At 37.6% G+C, this 22,983-nt stretch overlaps 1 protein-coding gene and 1 long non-coding RNA gene across 2 annotated transcripts; one reads left to right on the top strand and one right to left on the bottom strand.

Annotated features, from left to right (window-relative positions):
* Nucleotides 1-4,167: 4,167 nt before the first annotated feature.
* LOC131901673 (zinc finger protein 844-like) lies at nt 4,168-6,881 on the top strand. Its single transcript, XM_059252779.1, has 2 exons — nt 4,168-4,292; nt 6,117-6,881. Exons 1-2 carry the CDS (start codon nt 4,257-4,259, stop codon nt 6,879-6,881), a joined length of 801 nt encoding a protein of 266 aa, XP_059108762.1. The 5' UTR covers nt 4,168-4,256.
* Nucleotides 6,882-20,184: 13,303 nt separating this feature from the next.
* LOC131901672 (uncharacterized) lies at nt 20,185-22,228 on the bottom strand. The gene is made up of 2 exons (XR_009376832.1): nt 22,120-22,228; nt 20,185-20,399 (listed from the first exon to the last, which is right to left on the bottom strand). It is a non-coding gene; the product is annotated as an uncharacterized LOC131901672 (long non-coding RNA).
* Between the last annotated feature and the right edge of the window lie 755 nt (nt 22,229-22,983).

Below are 22,983 nucleotides of genomic sequence, written 5' to 3'. Positions count from 1 at the left end.
CTATGTGTATTGTGAGTGTACTTTACTTAACAGCTAATTTTCATATATGAGTGAGTACAACATGTTTGTCTATGTGCTTTTGGGTTTTCTCACAAAAGATAATAAAGAACTTTAGAAACTCAACAACAAACCAAATAATTCAATTATAATGGGGTATACCTCTAAATAGAATTCTCAGTAGAAGAATCTAAAGTGGCTGAGAAGCACTTGAAAAAATTTTCAACATTCTTAGCCATCAGGCAAATGCATATTGAAACTACTTTGTGCTTTTGTCTTACACTTGTAAGAATGGTTAAGATAAAAAAAAAAGAATGGTTAAGATCAATAACTCAAGTGACGGCTAATGTTGGAAAAAATATGGACCAAGGGAATTCATTGCTGTCACAGGTTCAAATTAATACAGGCACTGTGGAAATCAATATGATATCCTCAGATAATTGGGAGTCAATCTACCTCAAGATCCAGTTATACCACTTTTGTGCATATACCCACTGTTACTCTTCCACCTTACCACAAAGACAGTTGCTCATCTAGGTTCTATCTGTCTTGGACCTGATTACATATACTATTCTGGCATTCAACTCAGAGGCAGATATACCTGCACCCGGCTTTGGAGTGTTGGGATTAAAGTCGTTAGCCAATAGCTTGTCCATCTTATTTCTTCTTTGTAGTTAGTTCATACAATTTCTCTCATGTGTACTCTGTACTGTTGTTTTGTTTACTTGTCTGTGTATGTTTGTTAATTGGCATTTTTCTTGTGAGGTGATACCCCTTTCAAAGAGTACAGAATTGACAGAGGTGAAAACCCTTTTCAGTTTTCTTCTAAAGTGACTTGGTGATTACATTATAACAACTATGTAATGGAGTAAGATAGTGAGCACCAGAATTGTATGAATATACTGTCAAAGAATTATATATTTACAATGTTGTCAGTATCATGCTTTCTGTTGTTCACATGTATGGAATGTTTTAGAATGCAGTGACCTATGATGATGTGCATATCAACTTCACTTGGGAAGAGTGGACTTTGCTGGATCCTTCCCAGAAAAATCTCTACAAAGATGTGATGATTGAGACCTATAGGAACCATCTCTGCTGGAAAACTCTCTTAGCTGAGTGTAGCTCAGCTAAGCTGTAATGGCTCTTTTTTGAAGAGGAGCAGGTTTGCCACATCCTTCAAGTAAACCATCCCACACTGGGACAAACGTTCAGGACTAGCCTGACTTTCTAACAGCCAGTATTCCTATCTCCTCACAGCTTTAGGTATCCAGCTTTCTTTCACAGCTTTTTTTTTTGAGAGCTGTAGGTATCCTGGAAACCTTTCCTCTACAGCTTCAGTTATAGCCTGACACACCAACAGCCAGGATATCTTTGCCCTCTCAATTGTGTATATCCAGGATACCTTCCACTCTGAAGTGTAGGTGTAACCTAACTTTTGATACTCAGGGAACTTTTCTTTCCAGAGCTAAACACTTGCACTATGAATTTAAATAATAATGTAGTATTTTTAGAATTTATACTCTTCTTTAATTATATTAAATAAATAATTCAGGTGTAAAACTTTATGGATTTGTATTAGTTCCTTTTCTGTTCCTGCTATGTAGTGTCTATGTCAACTTATAATGAGCTTTATTTAGCCCCAGGATCAGCATGTAAGTGGCATGGCATCAAGTGTCAGACATGGCAGCTAAATCGAGAGCTCCATCCTTAGCTTGCTCCATGAAGCACAGAGTGGGAATTGAAAATGATGTGTGGAAGTAAATTATGAAATCCTACCCCCAGTGACATATTTCCTCAGCACAACAGCATTTCCTAAACCTTCACAAATGATGCCACTATCTGAAAAGGATTTCTTTGACTTCAAGTGTACATGCTTGCTTTCTGTTATATGAACCAATTCACAGTGAAGAAAATCTCTGTAAACATTTAAATGTCTCAATACCTGTGTTACAGCAATGCATGCTTACAAATGAAAAAGTTTCATCAATGAAAAAATGTTACTTTAAAGAGTTGTTTTAATTTTAAGTATGTGATGTCAGTACATTTTTTGGGGGGGTATGTGAATTTGCATGCTAGTTTCTGAAAATGTTATCCTCTCGGATCTTCTTGTAGCAAGAACTAAAGGAAGTTGTCAAAATCATGTCTTATTCCTGGGGATGAATTTTCCTTAATTGCCCAACCATGTCTCTAGCTGTGAAAATACTTTAAAGCCTATTTATATCACATTAAAGTCAGGAAATAGGGACAAACTCATACAAGAGAAAAAATTTATTCATGTAAACAACTTGGTACAGATTTTAGATATCACAGTTGTCTTCAGCTTGAAGAAAAAAATTTTACTTCATTTTCTTTTCATCGTAGGCTTGAAGGAAGTAAATTAGTTACTATGTTTAGTCAAGACTGATGGGGGAGATCAATGCATTTTCATTTCTATTTTGAAACATTTGAGTTAGATACCAAAGTGTGCTATATGTATGGCAACTTCATTTAGTTAAATTTAGTCTATGTCCTCATGATACTCCTGTCCACATTTGAGGTTCTGCCTTTGGGAAGAATTCAGAGACATGATTTTGGGCAAAAGTATACCCTGAAGATGCAGCCTACCAGAAACACAAACCTTGTATAAAATGAATTAATGATGACAGAGTGGACCTGAGATTGAAACCACAGGGTTTGAAAGAATGAAAAAGTATTCTTCATGCTCTCTTCTGTGATAAAAATCAGGAGATCTCACAGCTAATTTCTTTCAATGGTCATTTGCTGTAGCTGACTGGCCAGTCTCTGCACCTTCTGCTTCACCTGCATCTTGGTGAGGAATGATGTTTACACTGCACTACATTTTCATATCCCTCACTAAAAGATTCCCTACTCCAATCATCTTTTCAGTAATCTTCTCCTCTGTCCTTTCCTTACTCATCAAATCCTTCCCTTTCCCATCCTCACCTGCCTCCAGTGAACTCACAAAATCTATTCTATTTCCTCTTCTCAGGAAGATCCACGAATTTCCCATGGAGCTGTTCTTACCACTCTGTATCTAAGGATTGTACTATAATTGACTGTGCTAATATCCACTTATAAATGAGTAAACTATGTTTTTGTCTGTGATTCTGGGTTACCTCTCAGAATAATAAATAAATCAAGAAATTAAACAACAAACTAAATAATCCAAATATAATGGGACATATCACTAAGCAGAACCATTTACAAGGCCAGCAAGAGCTCTTTACTTTTGAACCATCTCTTCGGCCCTGTGTTGATTATTTATGATCAACATTTATATTGCTAAAGCTTTCATCTGTCCATTTGTAGCTATTTAAACATGATTTGAACATGATTTTAGTAAAATCACAGTGATGTTATAGTTTAAATTGGGACATTTCAGGTTTCTGGAAGATGAATACAGAACTGGAATGAGTACATAACTCTTTGTAGAAATGCCAATAAAAACCTCTGAGTTCTTTCTATATATTTTGTTTTTTTGAATAATTTTTGCATGAGAAACAGCATCTTAACATGTACTTCTGGATATCCTGGAACTGATTGCATATATAAGACTGGCATTTAGCCGGGCGGTGGTGGCGCACGCCTTTAATCCCAGCACTCGGGAGGCAGAGCCAGGCGGATCTCTGTGAGTTCGAGGCCAGCCTGGGCTACCAAGTGAGTTCCAGGAAAAGGCGCAAAGCTACACAGAGAAACCCTGTCTCCAAAAACCAAAAAAAAAAAAAAAAAAAAAAAAAAGACTGGCATTCAACTCTGAGGCAGATATACCTTACTCTCACTTCTGAGTGCAGGGGTTAAGGTGTGAACCAATACACCCAGCATGTCCATCTTGTTTTTCTTTCTTATACTTAGTAATTGTTCATACATTTTCTCTCATATGTACTCTGTACTGTTGATCTGTTTACTTGTGTCTCCATATTTTTAATAGGCATGTCTCTTGCAAGGTGATATCCCATTCCCCATTCACGGGGTACAGAAATGAAAGAGGTGAATGTCTTATTCAGTTTCCTTCTAAAGTGGCTTGGTGATTACATTATAACAGCTATGTCATGGAATAAATGTGGGAATCACCAGAATTATACGACTACATTGTCAAAGAATTATGCATTTACAATGTTGTCAGTATCATGCTTTCTGTTGTACACGTGTGTGGTATATTTTAGAATGCAGTGACCTATGATGATGTGCATGTCAACTTCACTTGGGAAGAGTGGACTTTGCTGGATCCTTCCCAGAAGAATCTCTACAAAGATGTGATGATGGAGACCTACAGAAACCTGACTACTATAGGTATGACCGAATTTTACTTCACTTTTTAAAATAAGGAAACAATTGTTCCTTAGTTTGGGATGACTATTCTGTAATTTGATTGAGAAAGAAGAGTGAGGTGAATAAATCAGGCATGCTTCTAAGGTTCATTGAATATAGTAATTTAAATTTCACACAGTTTTCAATAATAGGCCATTTTCTGGTACTGTATTATAGGATACATAATAGACCATAATACTGAAGAACATCATCAAACCTCTAGAAGACATGAAAGGTAAGTTTCAAGTGTAAACTGATGCAAATGTGCCTCTGAAAAAAATCATGTGTCCTGTAAGATTTATACAAAAGTAAAAGTGTAAATAAGCACATATTAATGTGCTTTGATGATTATTAAATTCTCACAAAAACATAGACCTCAATGTCAGGTAGATGAATAGCATTTGCAAGGTATTATTTTAAGAAAGAATACAAGTAAAAAAATTCTCAACAGATATCACACTTTAAACCATAGCACTATGAGAGATATGCTGTGGAATTGTCAATCTATTTATTTCATACAACTCATATTACGAAATGTATACACATTGAGGAGGTTTTAAGTATATCTTCAAAACCTTTTAGTAAGCAAAGAGTCCATAGTAAAGCTAGTGTTACTCATATACATTTTATGACTGGGCTAAATTTAATAAGTGTAGCAGTTAGAGTCAAGAATAAAGGAACGTTTTTGTGGAGAATTCTTAATCACTTACCACATGTCTATGAGAAACAGAAATTCAGACTGTGTGAATTCAATGTGGAACACTTTTATTTGTTATTTTTCCATCCCTAAGTGTATCATATGCAACTATGGATACAAGGCATATGAGAATAGGGATATGGAAACACATAACATACTTCTCTCTCAGAACAATGTGAAGATATGTAGCAATCCCATATTGAGTGTATTGTTGAATTTGATTCAAGAATACAAGTAATTGATTTTATAGTTTCATTGTTAATACATCAACAAACTTACAAAGCAGAAAAGTCTTATGAATACTAGTACTTTATCAATAATCTCTTGGGCTTAGTTCACTTAGCAATTGTAATATGAATCAAAGTATAGGAAAGTTTATGAATGCAATAAGGGTGGTAAAGTTCTAAGTTTTTCCAGTTCTCTTCAAACATGTAAAAAATCTCATATAGAGAAAATTTCTGTAATTACAAACCATGTAACAAAGGATGTTACCATCACAGGTATCTTCATAAATGCAAAACAACTATTAATGAAAAGAAAAAAAATGAATGTAAACATAATGATAAAACTTTAAGCTCTGATTCCTCTTTACATTTGGACCAAATGGTAAAATCAATTTATATGGATATAAAGATTCAAGTGTGTGTTGAATGTGTTAAAGCTTTTACATCTTCTAATTATCCCTGCAACCATGAAAGAAGAGATTCTGGAGAGAAACTTTCTGTATATGTTCAATATGTTAAATCCTTTGCATGTAACATTCACCATCAAAGGGATAAAAGAATACACACTAGAGAGAAACCCTATGAATGTAATCAATGTGGTAAAGCCTTTGGCTGTCACAGTCATATTCAAGTGCATAAAACAACACATAATGGAGAGAAATCATATAAATGTAATCAATGTGGTAAGGCCTTTGCACAACACAGTATTCTTCAAATACATAAAAGATCCCATATTGGAGAGAAACCCTATGAATGTATTCAATGTGGTAAAGCCTTTGTACAACATGGTAATCTTCAAAGGCATTTAACAACACATACTGGTGAGAAACCCTATAAATGTAATCAATGTGGAAAAGCCTATGCTCATCATAGTACTCTTCAAATACATAAAAGAAGGCATACTGGAGAGAAACCCTACGACTGTAAACAGTGTGGTAAAGCCTTTGCACAACATGGTCATCTTCAAAGCCATAAAAGAACACATACAGGAGAGAAACCCAGTGAATGTAATCATTGTGGTAAAGCCTTTGCACAACATGGTCATCTTCAAAGTTATAAAAGAACACATACAGGAGAGAAACCCTGTGAATATAATCAGTGTGGTAAAGCCTTTGCACGATCCAGTCATCTTCAAAGGCATAAAAGAACACATACTGGAGAGAAGGCCTATGAATGTAATCACTGTGGTAAAGCCTTTGCACAACATGGTCATCTTCAAAGCCATAAAAGAACACATACAGGAGAGAAACCCAGTGAATGTAATCAGTGTGGTAAAGCCTTTGCACAACATGGTCATCTTTAAAGTTATAAAAGAACACATACAGGAGAGAAACCCTGTGAATGTAATCAGTGTGGTAAAGCCTTTGCACGATCCAGTCATCTTCAAAGGCATAAAAGAACACATACTGGAGAGAAGCCCTATGAATGTAATCATTGTGGTAAAGCCTTTGCACAACATGGTAATCTTCAAAGTCACAAAAGAACATATACAGGAGAGAAACCCTATGAATGCAATCAGTGTGGTAAAGCCTTTGCAAAACATAGTCATCTTCAAGTACATAAAAGAACACATACTGGTGAGAAACCCTATGAATGTATTCAATGTGGTAAAGCTTTTGCACAACATGGTCATCTTCAAAGTCATAAAATAACACATCCAGGAGAGAAACCCTATCAATGTAATCAATGTGGTAAAGCCTTTGCATATCACCAAACTCTTCAAATGCATAAAAAGAACACACACTGGAGATAAACTCTATGAATGTAATCAATGTGGTAAAGTTTATGCTCATCACAGTACTCTTCAAATAACATAAAAGATGACATCCTGGAGAGAAAACCTATGAATGTATTCAATGTGGTAAAGTCTATGATCATCACAGTACTCTTCAAATACATAAAGAAGACATGCTGGAGGAAAAACCTATGACCATAATTAATGTGGTAAAGCTTTTTGTCATCACAGTCATCTTCAAATGCATGAAAAATCACATCCTAGAAAGAAACCCCATGAACTTAATCAATGTTAATCAATGTGGTGAGGTCTTTTCACACACAGTACTCTTCAAATGCATGAAACAACACCTACTGTATGAATGTAATCAGTGTGATGAAGCCTTTGTATGTATCAGTAGTTTTTAAAATAATTAGAAAAAGTCATACTGCAGAGAAACCCTACAAATATAGTCAGTGTTGTACAGTTTTGCTCTTTATACACGAATGAATTTTTTTTCTGTTCAGTCAATCTCTTAAAGCCTTTGCATATTGCAATAGTCTTTGAGTACCTACAAAAAAAAGTACTGAGGACTTATTATTATAAAATATTTGGTAAGATCCTTATCCAAAATAATTGCATTCAGTTACACAAGGGTGTTCATTTTGCAAAAAACAATTTGACAATGTCAGCAATCTGTTCATGCATTATGATGTCCATTTTTACAATGTTTGCCCTTGTAAAAATCATGGATTTATTGAATTTAGTAGTTTATAAAGCCTTGTGTGTAAGATAAAAGGTCAACTAAAAAAACACACCTGGAAACTAAAACCAGAGCCAGTGAAAAAAATTCAGTTTTACACTGAAACCAGAGCCAAAGAAATACACTCTACCTCTGACCATCTGAGCACAAAGTCAACCAATCCATGAGCAGAAAAATGAACCAATCCCTGAGCACAAACCAACCAATCACAGCACATGAAAGCCTCCCAATCTCTGAGCTTGAGATTGAAAACCAACCAATACCTATCCTCAAACTCTTTTCCCTGGAAATCTCCACCACTATCAAGCCCCATATAAGTCCTGTGTCTTTACAGCAGGCAGCTGCCCTTTTTCACACTGACACAGGCAACCACTATTCTGGATCCCTCTCCCCTATATAAATCTCTTGAATTAGATTTGTGTGAAGATCTTTTGACAGAGCAGAGCAGAATCTGCTGGGAATCTCCCTAGTGGAGTCAAGCAGAGAAGCAATGGATATCTCTGCTGGGAAACTCACTAGTGGGGTGGAACAGAGAAATAATGGACACCTCTGCTGGAAAATTCTCTTCGAGGAGTGGAGTAGAGCAGCAAAGGATAGATCTGCTGGAAATCTGTCTTAGCTGAGTGTAGCACAGATAATCTGTAATTGCTCATTTTTGGAGAGGAGCAGGTTTGTCACATCCTTCAAGTAAACCATCCCACACTGGGACAAGCTTTCAGGACTAGCCTAACTTTCTAAATCAGTATTCCTATCTCCTCACAGCTTTAGGTATCCAGCTTCCTTTCACAGATTTTTTTTTGAGAGCTGTAGGTATCCTGGAAACCTTTCCTGCACAGCTTCAGGTAGAGCCTGACACCCCAGCAGCCAGGATATCTTTCTCCTCTCAATTGTATATATCCAAGATACCTTCCACTCCCAACTATAGGTGTAACCTAACTTTTGATACTCAGAGAATTTTTCTTTCAGAGCTAAAAACTTCCACTATGAATTTAAATAATAATGTAGTATTTTTAGATTTTGTACTCCTCTTTAATTAAATGAAATAACTAATTCAGGTGTCAAACGTGATGTATTTTTATTAGTTCCTTTCCTGTTCTTTTTATATAATGTCTATGTTCACTAATAATGAATTTTATTTGGCCCCAGAGGGAGACAGTATCACCGTATTAGTGGCACGGCAACAATTATCAGACATAGCAGCTAAATTGAGAGCTCACATCCTTAGCCTGCAGCATGAAGCAGTGAGTGGGAACTGAAAATGATGTGTGGATGTAACTGATCAAAGCATACCCCCAGTGACATATTTTCTCAGCAGAACAGCATTTCCTAAACCTTCACAAATTATACTGCCAACTGAAAAGGATTTCTCTGACTTCAATCACACATGCTTGCTTTCTGTTATATGAACCAATTCACAAAGAAGAAAATCTCTGTAAGCCTTTAAATGTCTCAATACCTGTGCTATAGGAATGCATGCTTACAAATGAAAAAGTTTCATCAGTGAAAAATTGTTTTTTAAAGAGTTCTTTCAGTTTTAATAATGTGATGTCAGTACATGTTTTTGGGATATGTGAATTTGCATGGTAGTTTCTGAAAATGTTAGGCTCTTGAATCTTCTTGTAGCAAGAACTAAAGGAAGTTGTCCAAATCAAGTCTTATTCCTGGGAATGAACTTTCCTTAACTGCCCAACCATGTCTCTAGCCTTGAAAATATTTTAAAGCCTATTTATATCATGCTAAAATCAGGAAATAGGGACAAATTCATACACAAGAAAAATTTTATTCATGTAAACAATTTGGTACAGATTTTAGACATCACAGTTGTCTTAAGCTTAAAGAAAAAGATCTTACTTCATTTTCTTTTCATGATAGAATTGAAGAAAGTAAACTAGTTACTATTTTTAGTCAAGATTGATGGGGGAGATCAATGCATTTTCATTTCTATTTTGAAACATTTGAGGAAGCTACCAAAGTGTGCTATATGTGTGGCAAATTCATTTTAGTTAAAATTACTTTTGTGGTCTTTATATTCCTTCTATGTCTTTTGTTCGTCTTCCATTGTGTTTTTACTTAGTGATATATATATTTCTGCTATAATACATAAAACGGAAAATCCATCATCTTACTAGTCTAAGGTTTATTTAAATATCAGGCAGTGTATGGTCATACTTTCTGAGTAAGATGTTCTGTGAAAAGGGTGGTGTTTTGTGGTTTTGGGTTTTGATTACATGTTTTCTCAAGTTCCCTTGAGATAGTGTTGTGTATATTAAACCTGGCAAAGATTTCAGTAATGATTCAAGGATACATTTGAACTCATGATCCTCATGTGTCTATCTCCAGTGTACAAGTCCAAGAGTAGATAATCTACTCCCAATGTGTGCTGTTTTGTAAACACAACAATGTTAATTTTAAAATGCTTAATAGAAAAGAATATAAGAAACATTAAAAACTTTATGTGTGTATTCAAAGAGATATTTTCATGTGTCTGGTAGAAATGTAATAAAGTAGGATAATCAGCAATCATTTGTTTATCTTATATCATTGCTTCATTGTATATATATGTATATATATATGTATATATATATATATATATATATATATATATATATATGTATATAACTTGAAGTTCTGTGCATCTTCCTTTCCCCTTCAGTTATTCATTTGGCTCATCATATTGAAGTATTACCCTGTAAGGGAATTTTCCAAGGATGCCAGATAATGTAATGGCACTAAGATTTTTTTCTTTTCTTTTTTTTTATTATTGAGAGATTTTCTATTCATTTTAGATACCAACCACAGATTTCCCTGTCCTCGCTTCTCCCACCTCCCAGCCTTTATCCCAAACCAACCCCATTCCTACCTCCTCCAAGGCAAGGTATCCCATGGGCAGTCAGCAGAGCCTGGTACATTCAGTTGAAGCAGGTCCAAGCCCCTCCTCCCTGCACCAAGGCTTCACAAAGTGTGTCACCATAGGAACTAGGCTCCAAAAAGCTGGCTAATGCACTAGGGACAGGTCCTGATCCCACTGCCTGGGTGCCCCCTAAACAATTCAACCTAAACAACTGTCTCACCTATCCAGAGTGCCTAGTCCAGTACCATGGGGTCTCCTCAGCTATTGATCCACAGTTCATGCATTTTCACTACTTTGTCTAGTTGTCTCTGTACTTTTTTCCATCATCGTCATAGAATTCCTTGTCTCTCTCATCAATAGGACACCTGGAACTTGGCCTGGCACCTGGCTGTGGATCTGTTCATCTGCTTCCATGAGTCACTGGATGAAAGTACTATGATGATTGTTACAATATTTAACCATCCTATCACTGAGTAGGCCTGCTCAGGCACCCTCTTGACTATTGCTAGTACACTAAGGTGAGGTCATCTTTGTGGGTTCCTGAGAACTTTCCTAGCACCCTGTTTCTCCATATTCCCATGATGTCTTCATTTATCATAGTATCTCTTTCCTTGCTCTCCCACTCTGTCCCTTTCCAGCTTGACCATCACATTCCCCTGTGTTCTCATTCCCCATTCCTTGCCCTCCATTACCCCTATTAATAACAGTTTGCTCATGTAGATCTCATCTATTTCTTCTTTGCAGGACTATCTATGTGTCTCTCTTAGGGTCCTTTTTCTTAGATAGCTTCTCTGGAGCTGTGGGTTGTAGTCTGGTTATCGTTTGCTTTACATCATGACTGGAGACATGAGATCCTCACTCTTTACTAAACTAGGTCTAGGAATCCCTTTTGTTGCAGACAAATCTTCTTTATTCATGAGGGCAAGCTGTAAGGTATAAAAAGCAGCTTGTTATATAATGCAAATCTCTGAGAATCTAATTTCAACATTTTGAGCCAACAGTCTTACCTCTTCTCTCAAAAGAATAAATAATTACCCTGAGAAAGGTAGGTATGTCTCTTTTCTCATCACTGGACTATGGCCTGCTATAAATTCAGCTACTCTTGAACCTTGTGGTTTTATGTGGCTTTCACCAAAACCCCCAATTTTTTTAATATTTTAAACTTGGATAATGCTAACAGTAGATATGGTATCCTATACCTACTACATACAAAAATCACTCTGTGATGTCTTCTGAGTCTTTTGAAGTTTGAATTCATCTCTAGAGTATATAGAATGTTTTCTTCTTTGCCAATTCATGGGCTCTCTGAGTTCAAACCAATCTTAGATTATAAGTAGGCCTTATGCTCCTCATTATTGCACTTGTGATCATACAATATATTAAATAGACGGTATCTCTATGTATGGAAGAGCATGGATGTGAGACTTTTTAAATTTTGACCCTGAAAGACCTGTATGGGATTTTTAGCATGTTGGTGTATAATGCCATCAAAGTTAAAAAGAATCAATCATTTCAAGGTGCATCTTTGCTGGTAAGGTACAAAGGCAATGGAAAGTGGACAAAGGAAGCTATTCTTATTTCACTGGTTTGAAACAACATTCCGTTATAGCGTAGGTGTCTCCTATTAATGTTCACCCAGAGAAAAGACACTGCCTTCTGTTCATTGATACTACAAATCCACTAAAAAACCAGATGCCTGCAAGCAAAGCAAGCTACAGTTTTTCTGCCATCTTCTATTAATAATGTGTATGAGGTTCACTTGTAATTTTTTCTGTCATGAGATTAGTCTGTGAATTAAATCTTCAGCTCATGTAAAAAAGGACATTTCATTGAAGAAAAATGAAAGAAAGGAAGAAAAGAGGTTTGAAAAAATGAAAGAATAAAGGAAGGAAGGAGGAAATAAAGTAAAAAGAAAGAAAAATATGTAAAGGAAAATAAATTGAATATGAGTATAGTGAATAATAATAAAAGATAAAGGATGAAAAGTGGATGAGGATAAGTAGGTAGGAAGAATCAAGGAAGGAGAAAGGAAAGGCAGCAAGAACAGATAGCTGACAAGATAATATTTGTGATATTAGAAATGTAAGTGCTTATAAATGATTTAGATTTTATAAAAGAACTACTGATAAAAGAAGCCTTGAATGTGTAAATAAAGGAATATATGTGGTATTGTTCACATGTAGAAAGAAGATTTTAATATAGTATAATGCAATCTAAAAAAAGAACTATATCAGGTAACATATTGTCCTATTCCATTGGGAAGACAATTTCTCCCATGCCCAACATCCCTTAGTTTCTGCTAAATTGTTACATAGGATTGCAACCTCCTGGGTTTTTTATCATGCATATTGGCACAGCAATTGTTGAATTATTTAGCTCCTGTTTGGGTATTCATATTGTTAAAATTTTATCAAATGGATAGAACATAAAAACATAAATGGAATGTTTGTGAGTCCACAAATCAAGGGGAAATAACATAATCATATTATAATCTCAATGGCCAAACAAAAACAAACACTAGGAGAAATACCAGTATTCTTTCAACTTCATGGGAAGAGAGAAGAACAACCTGGATATGTTGGGTTCTCTGGAAATGTGGAATGGTTTATTTTAAAGAACCAAAGAACAGCTAGGGACACTGACTGTGGCTCTGTAGAATTTGTATCTCCATTTTCTATCAAGTGTGAAGAAGGAAAGCCCAGGCGACTTCTCTTCTTACCTAAGCTCCATTTGTAGACTCCTCGGGTGATAATTTTTTTGTTTTCCTGATAAATACAACAATTATTGTAACTGTAAGACTGTTTTTCTCTTTCTGTTTGGTCAAGAATTCAAGAGCCCTGCATGCTTTGGGAATGTACACTGTCCACCAGGTCTACAGATCTTAAATCACCTTGGATGTCCTGGAGAATGCAGACTTCATTACTTGCAATCTCTCACATGAAACCAAAGGAAAAACGGAGTGTATCACTAAGACAATTCAGTTTCAGCATAGAATTTCCATAGAATAAACATAGGTTTACTCACTTGATGCCAAGACCAGAGTCACTCTCCTAGTGTCAATGGCACCTCTACAATTTACAGGGTCCAGAAGCATCAGAATAAATATTATCAACACTTGGCCAAAAGCCAGAGGCTGAGACTTCTCAATAAGTAACCATAACATCCTAGCTTGAACAATGTGGCAGGAACCTCACCTATCTTCAGACCCCAAGTTCAAAAGTGACACATAATGCCTTCAATTTTCATAGGTGGTACTGTGCTTATTGACTTAGTGTTTTAGAGTACATCAGATATGTAAAGTTGGGCATCTGTCTCAGAGAAAAGCAACTCTTACTACAACCTCAATCTAGTATAAGAAATGGCTTAAAACCTGGCAGAAAGAAGGTAACAATAGAATAATTGTTACCCTGGAAGATAACTCTGAGGCTTTTATTTCTTATTCCATAGCTTACTTCTCAGTTAATAGGACATCCACCCAGAAAAGGCTCTGAATATCTTTTGCTCAGGCAGTATCCAGTGAGATCAGGGACCCTTTATTAAGTAATAGTGCCAGGTGCAAGAGTAATGTCCAAAGATTTTGCCAGGGACTGATTGGAATCACCTCCCACTTTGTGCAAAATAAAGTTTGTATGGTACACTTATTTTGGATAATAAAATGTCCTAAAAAACACTGCATCTCAGCTGCTCCCCATTTGTTGGTCCCATGATGTGGGTAGAGAGAATTCCACTTGGGTTGCCAGGCAACAACAATGATCTCACAGTCTGTCACAATAGCCCCATGGCAAATCAACCCCACCTATTCACTTTATATCCTCATTTTTCTACTCCTGAAAACACAAGTCTCTCAGTGAGCTGTGATTATTTTTCCTTCTACCTCACAAGTACTTAATATGGCTGTAGTAAACCAAACATAATTGAATGCATCACTTTTTATCCCAGTAGACTGTTGAACATTAAGACATGGTCCGTATAATCTACTTCTAATATCAGGAGAATGGAAACAACCCCACACTTGTGCCCATTATTTACTCAGGCCCTTGTTACTATACCCCTTTTAACTGTTAATATTTTTCCACTTGAGGCTGTGTGTCTATTACGAATAAATTAAGTTTTTAAAAATCACTGATAATTCCAATAATTTGTCATATGAGGTTACTGGTGATTAAAAGAGAAACCTTTAGGGTAAGTTTTACTAATACATCAGTCATTCAAATACTATCAATAGTTTGGGTAAATTATAATGTCATTATGCCACAAATAAATTATGCAGTACTATCAAAAGGCTTTGCAGAATATGGACACAACTAGAATTTTAAAAGCCTGGATAAGGCAGCTTACATTTTTTAACACCCTTTTGTTTTGCCTATCATAGCCTACAATGATGAAATTTTTCTCCTTGGGTGAAATTGAGTACTGCTATCTTGAAAACTCTATTTATTAAAAAATTTTGTAATGAATAATAGAAAAGAAACCTTTCATTCAGAATGTATTCATCTTTGGTGCATTTAATGTAGTAAAGGCAAAGATTGCAATGAATCCTGAAATGTATCCTATAAAAACAGACAAAAATAATAAGTTAGAAGAAAGCATTCCCAAAACCAAAGCAAGAAGAAGAGAACTGGGAAGGTTGAGTATAAATGTATGTGAGAGAGTCCAAATACATTATTAGACTAAAAATATTTAAGTAAAAACTATCTTGAAAAATTAAAACATGTAGTAAAGGAGATATAATAAAATGATAGTAATTATTTTATAACTTGAGATAATTCTGACTTTTAAGTGTCTTACATTCCAATCAGAAGAAATAGCCTGACAGAATAGACTACGTAAGTGAAAGAGAGCTGTTTTTGGAGGTTATTGCTCTTTTGATGGACCTCCATCGAGTTCCTAAGTAAATCATACATCTAGGCTTATTCTTATTTATGAGTACCCAGCCCTTAATTTGGCTTAATTTCCAGCCAGCTTATCTTAAATTAACCCTTTTGTCTTTTGTCTCTGGCTTTTCTTATTCTTTAAATTCTGTAAATCATACTCTTACTCTGTGGCTTCCTGTGTATCAGGGTGGCTGGTTCCTGGAGCCCTCCTCATTCTCTGACTCCTTGATTTTAGTGTTTTCCACCCAGTTTTCTCCTTCTTTATATATACTCTAAGCCTGCCAGCCCACCTATCCTTTCTCCTTTCTTGCTGTTGGCCAGTTCTTTATTAAATCATCAGGTGTTTTACACAGGCACAGTAATATAGCATCACAAAGTGAAACAAATTCAACATAATAAAAAGCAGTACACCTTAAAATAATATTCTATTGCATAGAGCTATTTGGTACCTGCAACAAATGAACTTCAGTGACAAAGTAATAGGCAGAAAATCACATGTGGAAACAAACAAGTCTAACCACACTGATAGTCCACCATGTACACTTTAAAGTTAAATTAGTGAATGAGAAAATGAAGGTCCCTATATATTGATAAAGTGAGAAATTCAACAAGAATCCATAAACACATGTTCTTGTGACATTGATTTTCCCAATTTTATAAACCACACACTACTAAATATGAGATAACAGATAGAACTCAACATTATTTTGGGCAAGTTTAATACTGATTATATCAGTTATCAAAACAAAAGGAAAGCAATGAACATCTGATATACAAATAAATGGACTGATTTAACACTTACAAAACTTTCCAAGGAGCAGTAGCAGAATTCATTTTTATTAGCAGCCTGAACAATTACTTTTCAAAATGGTTTTATGTGAAGCAAATCTTCTCAAAAACAAGGTAATTGAAATATTTTTTATTTTTATAAGATCACAGTATAAAAATACAAAATGAACAAAAATAAACTATAGAAAATATACAGACACATGGAGGCTAGAAAATAAAACACTGAACAATCAGTGAGATGCAAAAGAAATTGGGAGTGGGTTCCAAAGTTCTTAGACACAAATGGTGGTAAGAAGGAAGCATAACATACTTGACATGTACAAAAATAACAAAACATTAGAATCTAACAAAAAAATGGTGTTGCAAGAGGGAAGTTGAAGTCTATTGGTATAAAGGTATACATTTAAAAAATTAGGAACTAGTAGATGGTACAACAAGTGAAAGTACATGTCAATAAGTCTGAATTCAATTCCTGGGAAACATGGTATAATAAAGGCATTGAACTCTACTAAACTATTCCCATCCACCATTCAAATGTGAGTTACAGTGTGTGCACAACTGAGTGAACGCTATGTGTGTGAGTTCATTCACAGTAACTATGTGTTAAAAGCATAAAAATGAAATATCATTAGTCAGAAAGAAACAACAAAGATCAGAACTCATGTCAATGAGTTCTGAATCTTACCTCATACAGCACAAGAGAATAATAAAGCCAATAATAATAAAATCAAACCTGAACAAACCATACAAAGGAACCAATGAAACACTCAGTTCTATAAAAGGATCACCATGTATGACACACTCCTCTAGTAAGAATGATACCACTTCAAGTTAAGAGAACACACAAATGGAAGGATGAATGGAACCCCACAATTAGCTGGGACAGGGTCCAGAAGCCTCAGAAACAAAAATCACTGATGCTGGGTGAGGAGGCAGAGCTCAAGACCTCTCAGCATGGCAGAGCTACATACAGACATGGAGAGTAAAACAGTCCCTCAGCTATGATATGGGCATCACGTTGAAAAGTGACAATACATTCAGTCTTCCCTAGTGTTATTGACACTGTGGTTCCAACATTTTGGAGAGTATCAGATAGGGAATTTGATCAACAATGATGGGAGAGGACAAAAGAAAAGAGAACAGAACACAAAGTAAACACTGCTGCCTAACTCACACTGAGGTCTCTATAAGTGTGAAACAACAGCTTGTCAAAGTGAAGAGACCACCTTGGCACGCAGAGAATGGGAGGAAGATGGCCACATGCTCCCAACGAGGTGACAAAGAGAATGACTCACTTGACATTTGCAGGGGCTCTCCTACTTGCAAGCTGCTATCCCCACTGTGATCATACGTAAACCATGAGAAGCAAATGAGCAAAAAGTAAATGGTGCTGGACTTTGAACTTACTCCCTCAAGGCTGTTCATAGCACCTCTCTCCTCATAATGACATGAAGGTGTGTGATGTGTGACTGATCCATCTTCATCACTGGACTGCAGCTTCAGTCAGAGAAGCAGGGATTGATTGTCAAATGATTCTAACAAAAGACTCACTTCCCAGAAATACTGGTGCATGGACAAAAAAAAAATAAACAATTGATTGTCATGAAAGTGGTGATGGGGTTGAATGTGTGTGTGTGGGGAATGTGTGAGTAAAGTGATGAAGTAAACACAAGTGGGTTGAAGGTTAAACAGGCTAATGTTACAAGAGAAAATGGTGCTGGACCTAACCTTGACCCAGCTGCTTGTTCTTTCCTGCTCTTTCTGTGTCTGGGGGGTCTCTGACATTTTCCTCTTGGGCAAAAGTAGAGAAAAAGGAATTCCAGAAAGAATCATACTATTTCTGAAAACACCAACAACAAAAGAAATCCAAGAAAATGTAGTAAGCAAACAGATTCCTCATCTGCCCTTCTCTGACCATGTAAATGGGGAAACATCAGCAAGTAAAAGACAAATCCCCTCTGAGTGAGAGTAGGAGACACTAGTGGTGTAGCAGTCCTATGGCATTAGACTCCTGCCGAAGACCATACATGATATCCATCTTGTGTTGCAAACTGGACTTCTAAGTGTCATGACCCATTTGGTGGTGGAATGACCTTTTCAAAGGGGAGGCATCTCAGATACCCTGCATAACAGATATTTACATTATGATTGATCACAGTAGTGATTACAGTTATGACATAGCAAGAAAAATAATTTTATGGTGGAATGTCACAACATGAAGGATTGTACTTCAATGGTCATGGCATTAGGAAGGTTAAAAATACTAGTTCTGGAGGCTATTAAGTATGACAATATGGGGTTGTGAGTAGCTAACAGTCTCTTTCACTATTGGCAATGCTGAGAATGAGAAGCATAAGACAAAGCACTACTTGCTAAGGAAGCTTGCTAAGTGGCAGAAAGGCTGGAGCCAGAGCTTCAGACTCTGCAGTACAGCAACAAGGAAAGCCAGAGATGGCCATTGCACAATGTTGTGATCCCCTGAACAACAGACACTTAACAATGGAAGACTGACTTCTCGGCCAGACCAATTAATTTCTCTGAGGCTTTGGTGTTCTCGTTCTTTAAGCTCTGCATGTGTGACATGACCAGCTCATGCTCCATCTTGAGCTTTTCATAGAAAAGATTTGGCTGGTGGTAGGACCTGGACCTAGAGGTTAAGGAACTCCATGAATATGGGCCTCAAGTATCACAGGAATTCAGAGTGTGTTCTAGACTACTGTATGTCATGGGATACCACATCCTGTCTTGTAAGTACTGGGAACTTCTGGTATCTATTAAACTTGCTATTGTAGAAACAAGGGGCTGGCTAAAGAAACCCACCCTGACCCTTGAGGCCAGAACTAGGGAAAAAAGACCCAGATCGAGGCAGAAAGAAACACACCATTTGGCTCAGTCAGATCAGAGCCATATCTGCCCCTGGCCAACTGACTTGAGAAACGAACCAATCACAGAATAGGACAGTAGAATCCTGGGCCCCAAGTCAACCCCTGGTTATCTCCACCCCCAATATATCCTGTTTAAACTGCCTTGCTTGGTCAGTTTAAAAAAAAAAAAGGCTGTTCAATCGATCTTGGTAGAGGGAGCTACTCTCCTGGACTCCTCTTTCACAAATAAATTTGTTTCTCAAAAGAGTTTTGGGAGTGATAATCTTCATTCACTGGCATAGAGAAGATCCATGTTGAGATGTCCCTCAGTGGACAGAGAAAGAAGAAGCTGAAAGAGCAGAGCAAGGGGGAGCTGAACAGAAGATCTTTGCTGAGACATCTCTGAGTGGACAGAGCCATAAAGAGCTAAAAAGTGACACTTTTCTCCAGTGCCAGAGGATATTGCTACATTTCTCCAGGGGTTTCCCTTTTTGTAGAGTGAAGTAAAAAAAGCCACAGCATAGGCAAGAGAAGCAGAGCTCAGCTCAGAAGCCTCCTTACGAGGGGACTGAGCAAAGCTCAGCTGTAGCAGCTCTCCAGGAGAAGAGCAGGATTTTTGTATCCTGCAGGGAGATCATCCCCCATCAGTTCCAGGCCTGAATTTCTCAAAAATTCAGAAAATTGTCCTTTCCATGGTAGGGCTGCTTCTTTGCAGTTCCAGCCATCAGAGCTGTGCACAACAGCTACAGGTCTCAGGGACACCTTCAGGGAAGAGCTGTTGTGAGAAGCTTGAGGTGTCCAGGATACCTCACCCTCCAGGACTGAACAGTCCCTTGCAGTTTCAGCCATTAGAGGTGTGCTAAACAACTTCAGGTGTCCAGGACACCTTCAGGGCAGAGCTGCTGTCCTGAGCAGCTCAAGGTGTGTGGGATACCTCGTCCTCCAGGGCTAAACTGTCTCCTTGCAATTCCAGCCATCAGAGCTGTCCTAAGCATATCAAAGTTTTGCCTGACTTCTCAGGTAGTCAGGACACCTTTCCCCAGAGTTGTTGCAACAAATTTACTTATATTGTTAGTACCCAAACCCGGGACCAACCCACAGATTTGAAAACAATTTACTTACACCTATTCTGACCCTACACCGGTAGAGGCAGGCTGTTTAGATGATGGGAGGTGGAGCTGCATGAGCTCTCTCAGGAGGCTTGCCAAAATAGCTGTCTAAGAATTTCCCTGGTGTCTACTCCACAGGTGTGTACCCTCCAGAGTCGATGAAGATGTTTCTCCTATCTTCAAAAAGAAATTCTCAGTGATGGGACCTGTCACAATGGAGACCAAAATAACACCATGAACAGTTTTGAGGATGGGACACAACATCATGACAGATTTATAAACTCCCCAAGGGAATATCTACGTGTCACTAAAGAAAGTACACTGGCGGAACTATAATACTCAAAGTGGTGTTCCCAATTTTAACCAAGGTATCACGTGAGAACTGTGAGATAGGGAACTGCTCATGCCCAACCACAGATCCCTGATTGCATTGACTAGAGGGAGATACATGCACAAACACATAGAAAAATACACAACATATACACATGTATGTGAGAGACAGAGAGACAGAGAAAGAGATACTTAGAGAGACAGAGAAAGAGAGACTGAGTGAAAGTGGGAGAACTCCATCAATTGGATGCTGAACAAATGTATGCAGGCGTGTCCTCTCAGAGGGGAACAAAAGGAGCAGGGATCAGTCTCAGTTCCTGTATCCACACATTTAGATGTGTGACCAGGCCTCTCCAAGTGCTTCTTGGGGAATCAAATACACAAGGCCTTTTTAAGCAAGTAACAAAAAATTAACTCAAACTCACAGCAACTAACATCTCACACTAGCCAGCACTTGATAGAATCTCTTCAAATGCATACTGGGAACTCACATACTACTGCCTCAGTCCATGAGTACTATGACTCACGCCACAGGCTCTGTTTTTGTTTCTTTTTAGAAGAAGCAAAATAGTCTATGTCCTCATGACTTTCCTGTCCACATTTGAGATTCTGCCTTTGGGAACAATTCAGAGACATGAATTTGGCCAAGGCATACCCTGATGATGCAGCCTACCAGAAACACAGACCTTATATAAAATCAATTAATGATGACAGAGTGGACCTGAGATTGAAATTACAGCGTTTGAAAGAATGAATATCTATTCTTCATGCTCTCTTCTGTGATAAAGATCAGGCGATCTCACTGCTAATTTCTTTCAATAGTCATTTGCTGTAGCTGGCCCGTTAGTCTCTGGACCTTCTGCTTCATCTGCATCTTGGTGAGGAAGGTTTGGTGGGATGGTGGCTCCCTGGTGCTCCTTGTGAGTAGATGAAGATAAATTAACTTGCAATATGACAAGGCAAAGAGGATGGACAGACCCCCCTGAGTCCTAATCAAATGTTTGAGAAAGTTTGTTTACCAACGACTTGGTGACACCCCAAATTATTTTGTTCCATTCTTCAGATGCCCCCTCTTGGGAACTCAGTTGTCTCCCCTATTTGAAGGGAAGTGGTTATCTCAGCTCTCTGGTTCTCTCTGCCCTCATAACACATGCTCCAAGTAACCAAGGAGATAGCCTCTTCAGGCTTATTCACAGCTGCAGACTCAGAATTTATCTTGGCTGCAGAGTCCGCAATCCTGTGGGTTTACAAGTTAGCAGAAAATTGCAATAGTTCATAATCACCCCAGTAATTTAGAGTTTCCCCAAATATCTTGAGAGGTCACTAACCATATATCTATTGATGTAGAAGACATATAAGGGCAGAACACGGTCACCAGACTCAACAAGTCACGTCACTGACAACTCGGGAACACAGAGCAGCTGGGAAGTACCTAAAGTTATCCAGTGTGGTTGAAGTACAGTGATGTTCTGCCTTGAAACGGGCACACCTCATTAATCTCTCCTTCTTTAATGTTGGTCTCATGTTCACTCACCAATGCCTATCCTCCAAAAGGAATGAAAGCCAAGAGTTCCCAGCATAAAGCTTTGATCTTACCATTTCCTGACTTCTGAGGCAAAACAATTTATATCCTGGAATTCTTGAATTTCAAGAGCCATGACAAGCAGGGAAGTTCTGTTGGTTTCCAGAGACTCCAACTTTCTATTCTCCATCACTGGAAGATTCAGCTCAAGTCCACTTCCTCCAGAAAGCTTCCCTTTTCCTGCACAGAACTCACTGCACCATTCTCTTGACCATTTCTTCCTTGATGTTTTACACGGAGGCTGAAGATCAGCTTTCTTCCGTCACTCTCTGTTCTCTCTACCCTCTCCATTCTCTTTCCAATTTAGACTCTTCAGTATGCCATCATGTTCATCAGAAAATGGTGAAGGCACTGAATAAACTTCCCAAGGACAGTGGGTGTTGCCACAACATAGTGACATCACAGAGGATGCCAGGGCTCTCCAGGATACAATAGAATGTCTAGGGAAGAGCTGCAGATGTCATGGGAACTGAAATTGCTTCCCAGCTAATGAGCTTTCCTTACACTAGAAGTCAAGTTGACCTTTGCAGGAGCCTCTGCTGGGATACAAGGGAAGCTATTCAGCATCCCCTTCATCCAAAGCCAGAGATCTCTCCCTGATTGATTGAACATTCTCCAGTTCTTTCCCTGTGTAGAACTGAATCTTTGTCTCTTACTAAAATTTTATGTACACAAGGTAATAATATCATAGAAATTTATATATGCTAAAGTTCATCATAAGTACCTGCAACTGAGGTGCCTGGCCACACTAGTTTAAGCCCATGAACTGTGGACTGGTGGCTGTGGAGCCCGATGAGACTGGACTAGGTCCTCTGGATACAGAAGATGGTTGTTTGGCTCAAACTGTTTGAGAGGCACCCAGGCAGGGTATAGGGATC

The sequence above is a fragment of the Peromyscus eremicus genome, unplaced genomic scaffold (genome assembly GCF_949786415.1).
Source record: "Peromyscus eremicus unplaced genomic scaffold, PerEre_H2_v1 PerEre#2#unplaced_192, whole genome shotgun sequence".
Taxonomy (NCBI): Eukaryota; Metazoa; Chordata; class Mammalia; order Rodentia; family Cricetidae; genus Peromyscus; species Peromyscus eremicus.
The sequence above is the reverse complement of the archived record's forward strand: the minus strand, read 5'-3'. Positions and strand labels throughout refer to the sequence as shown.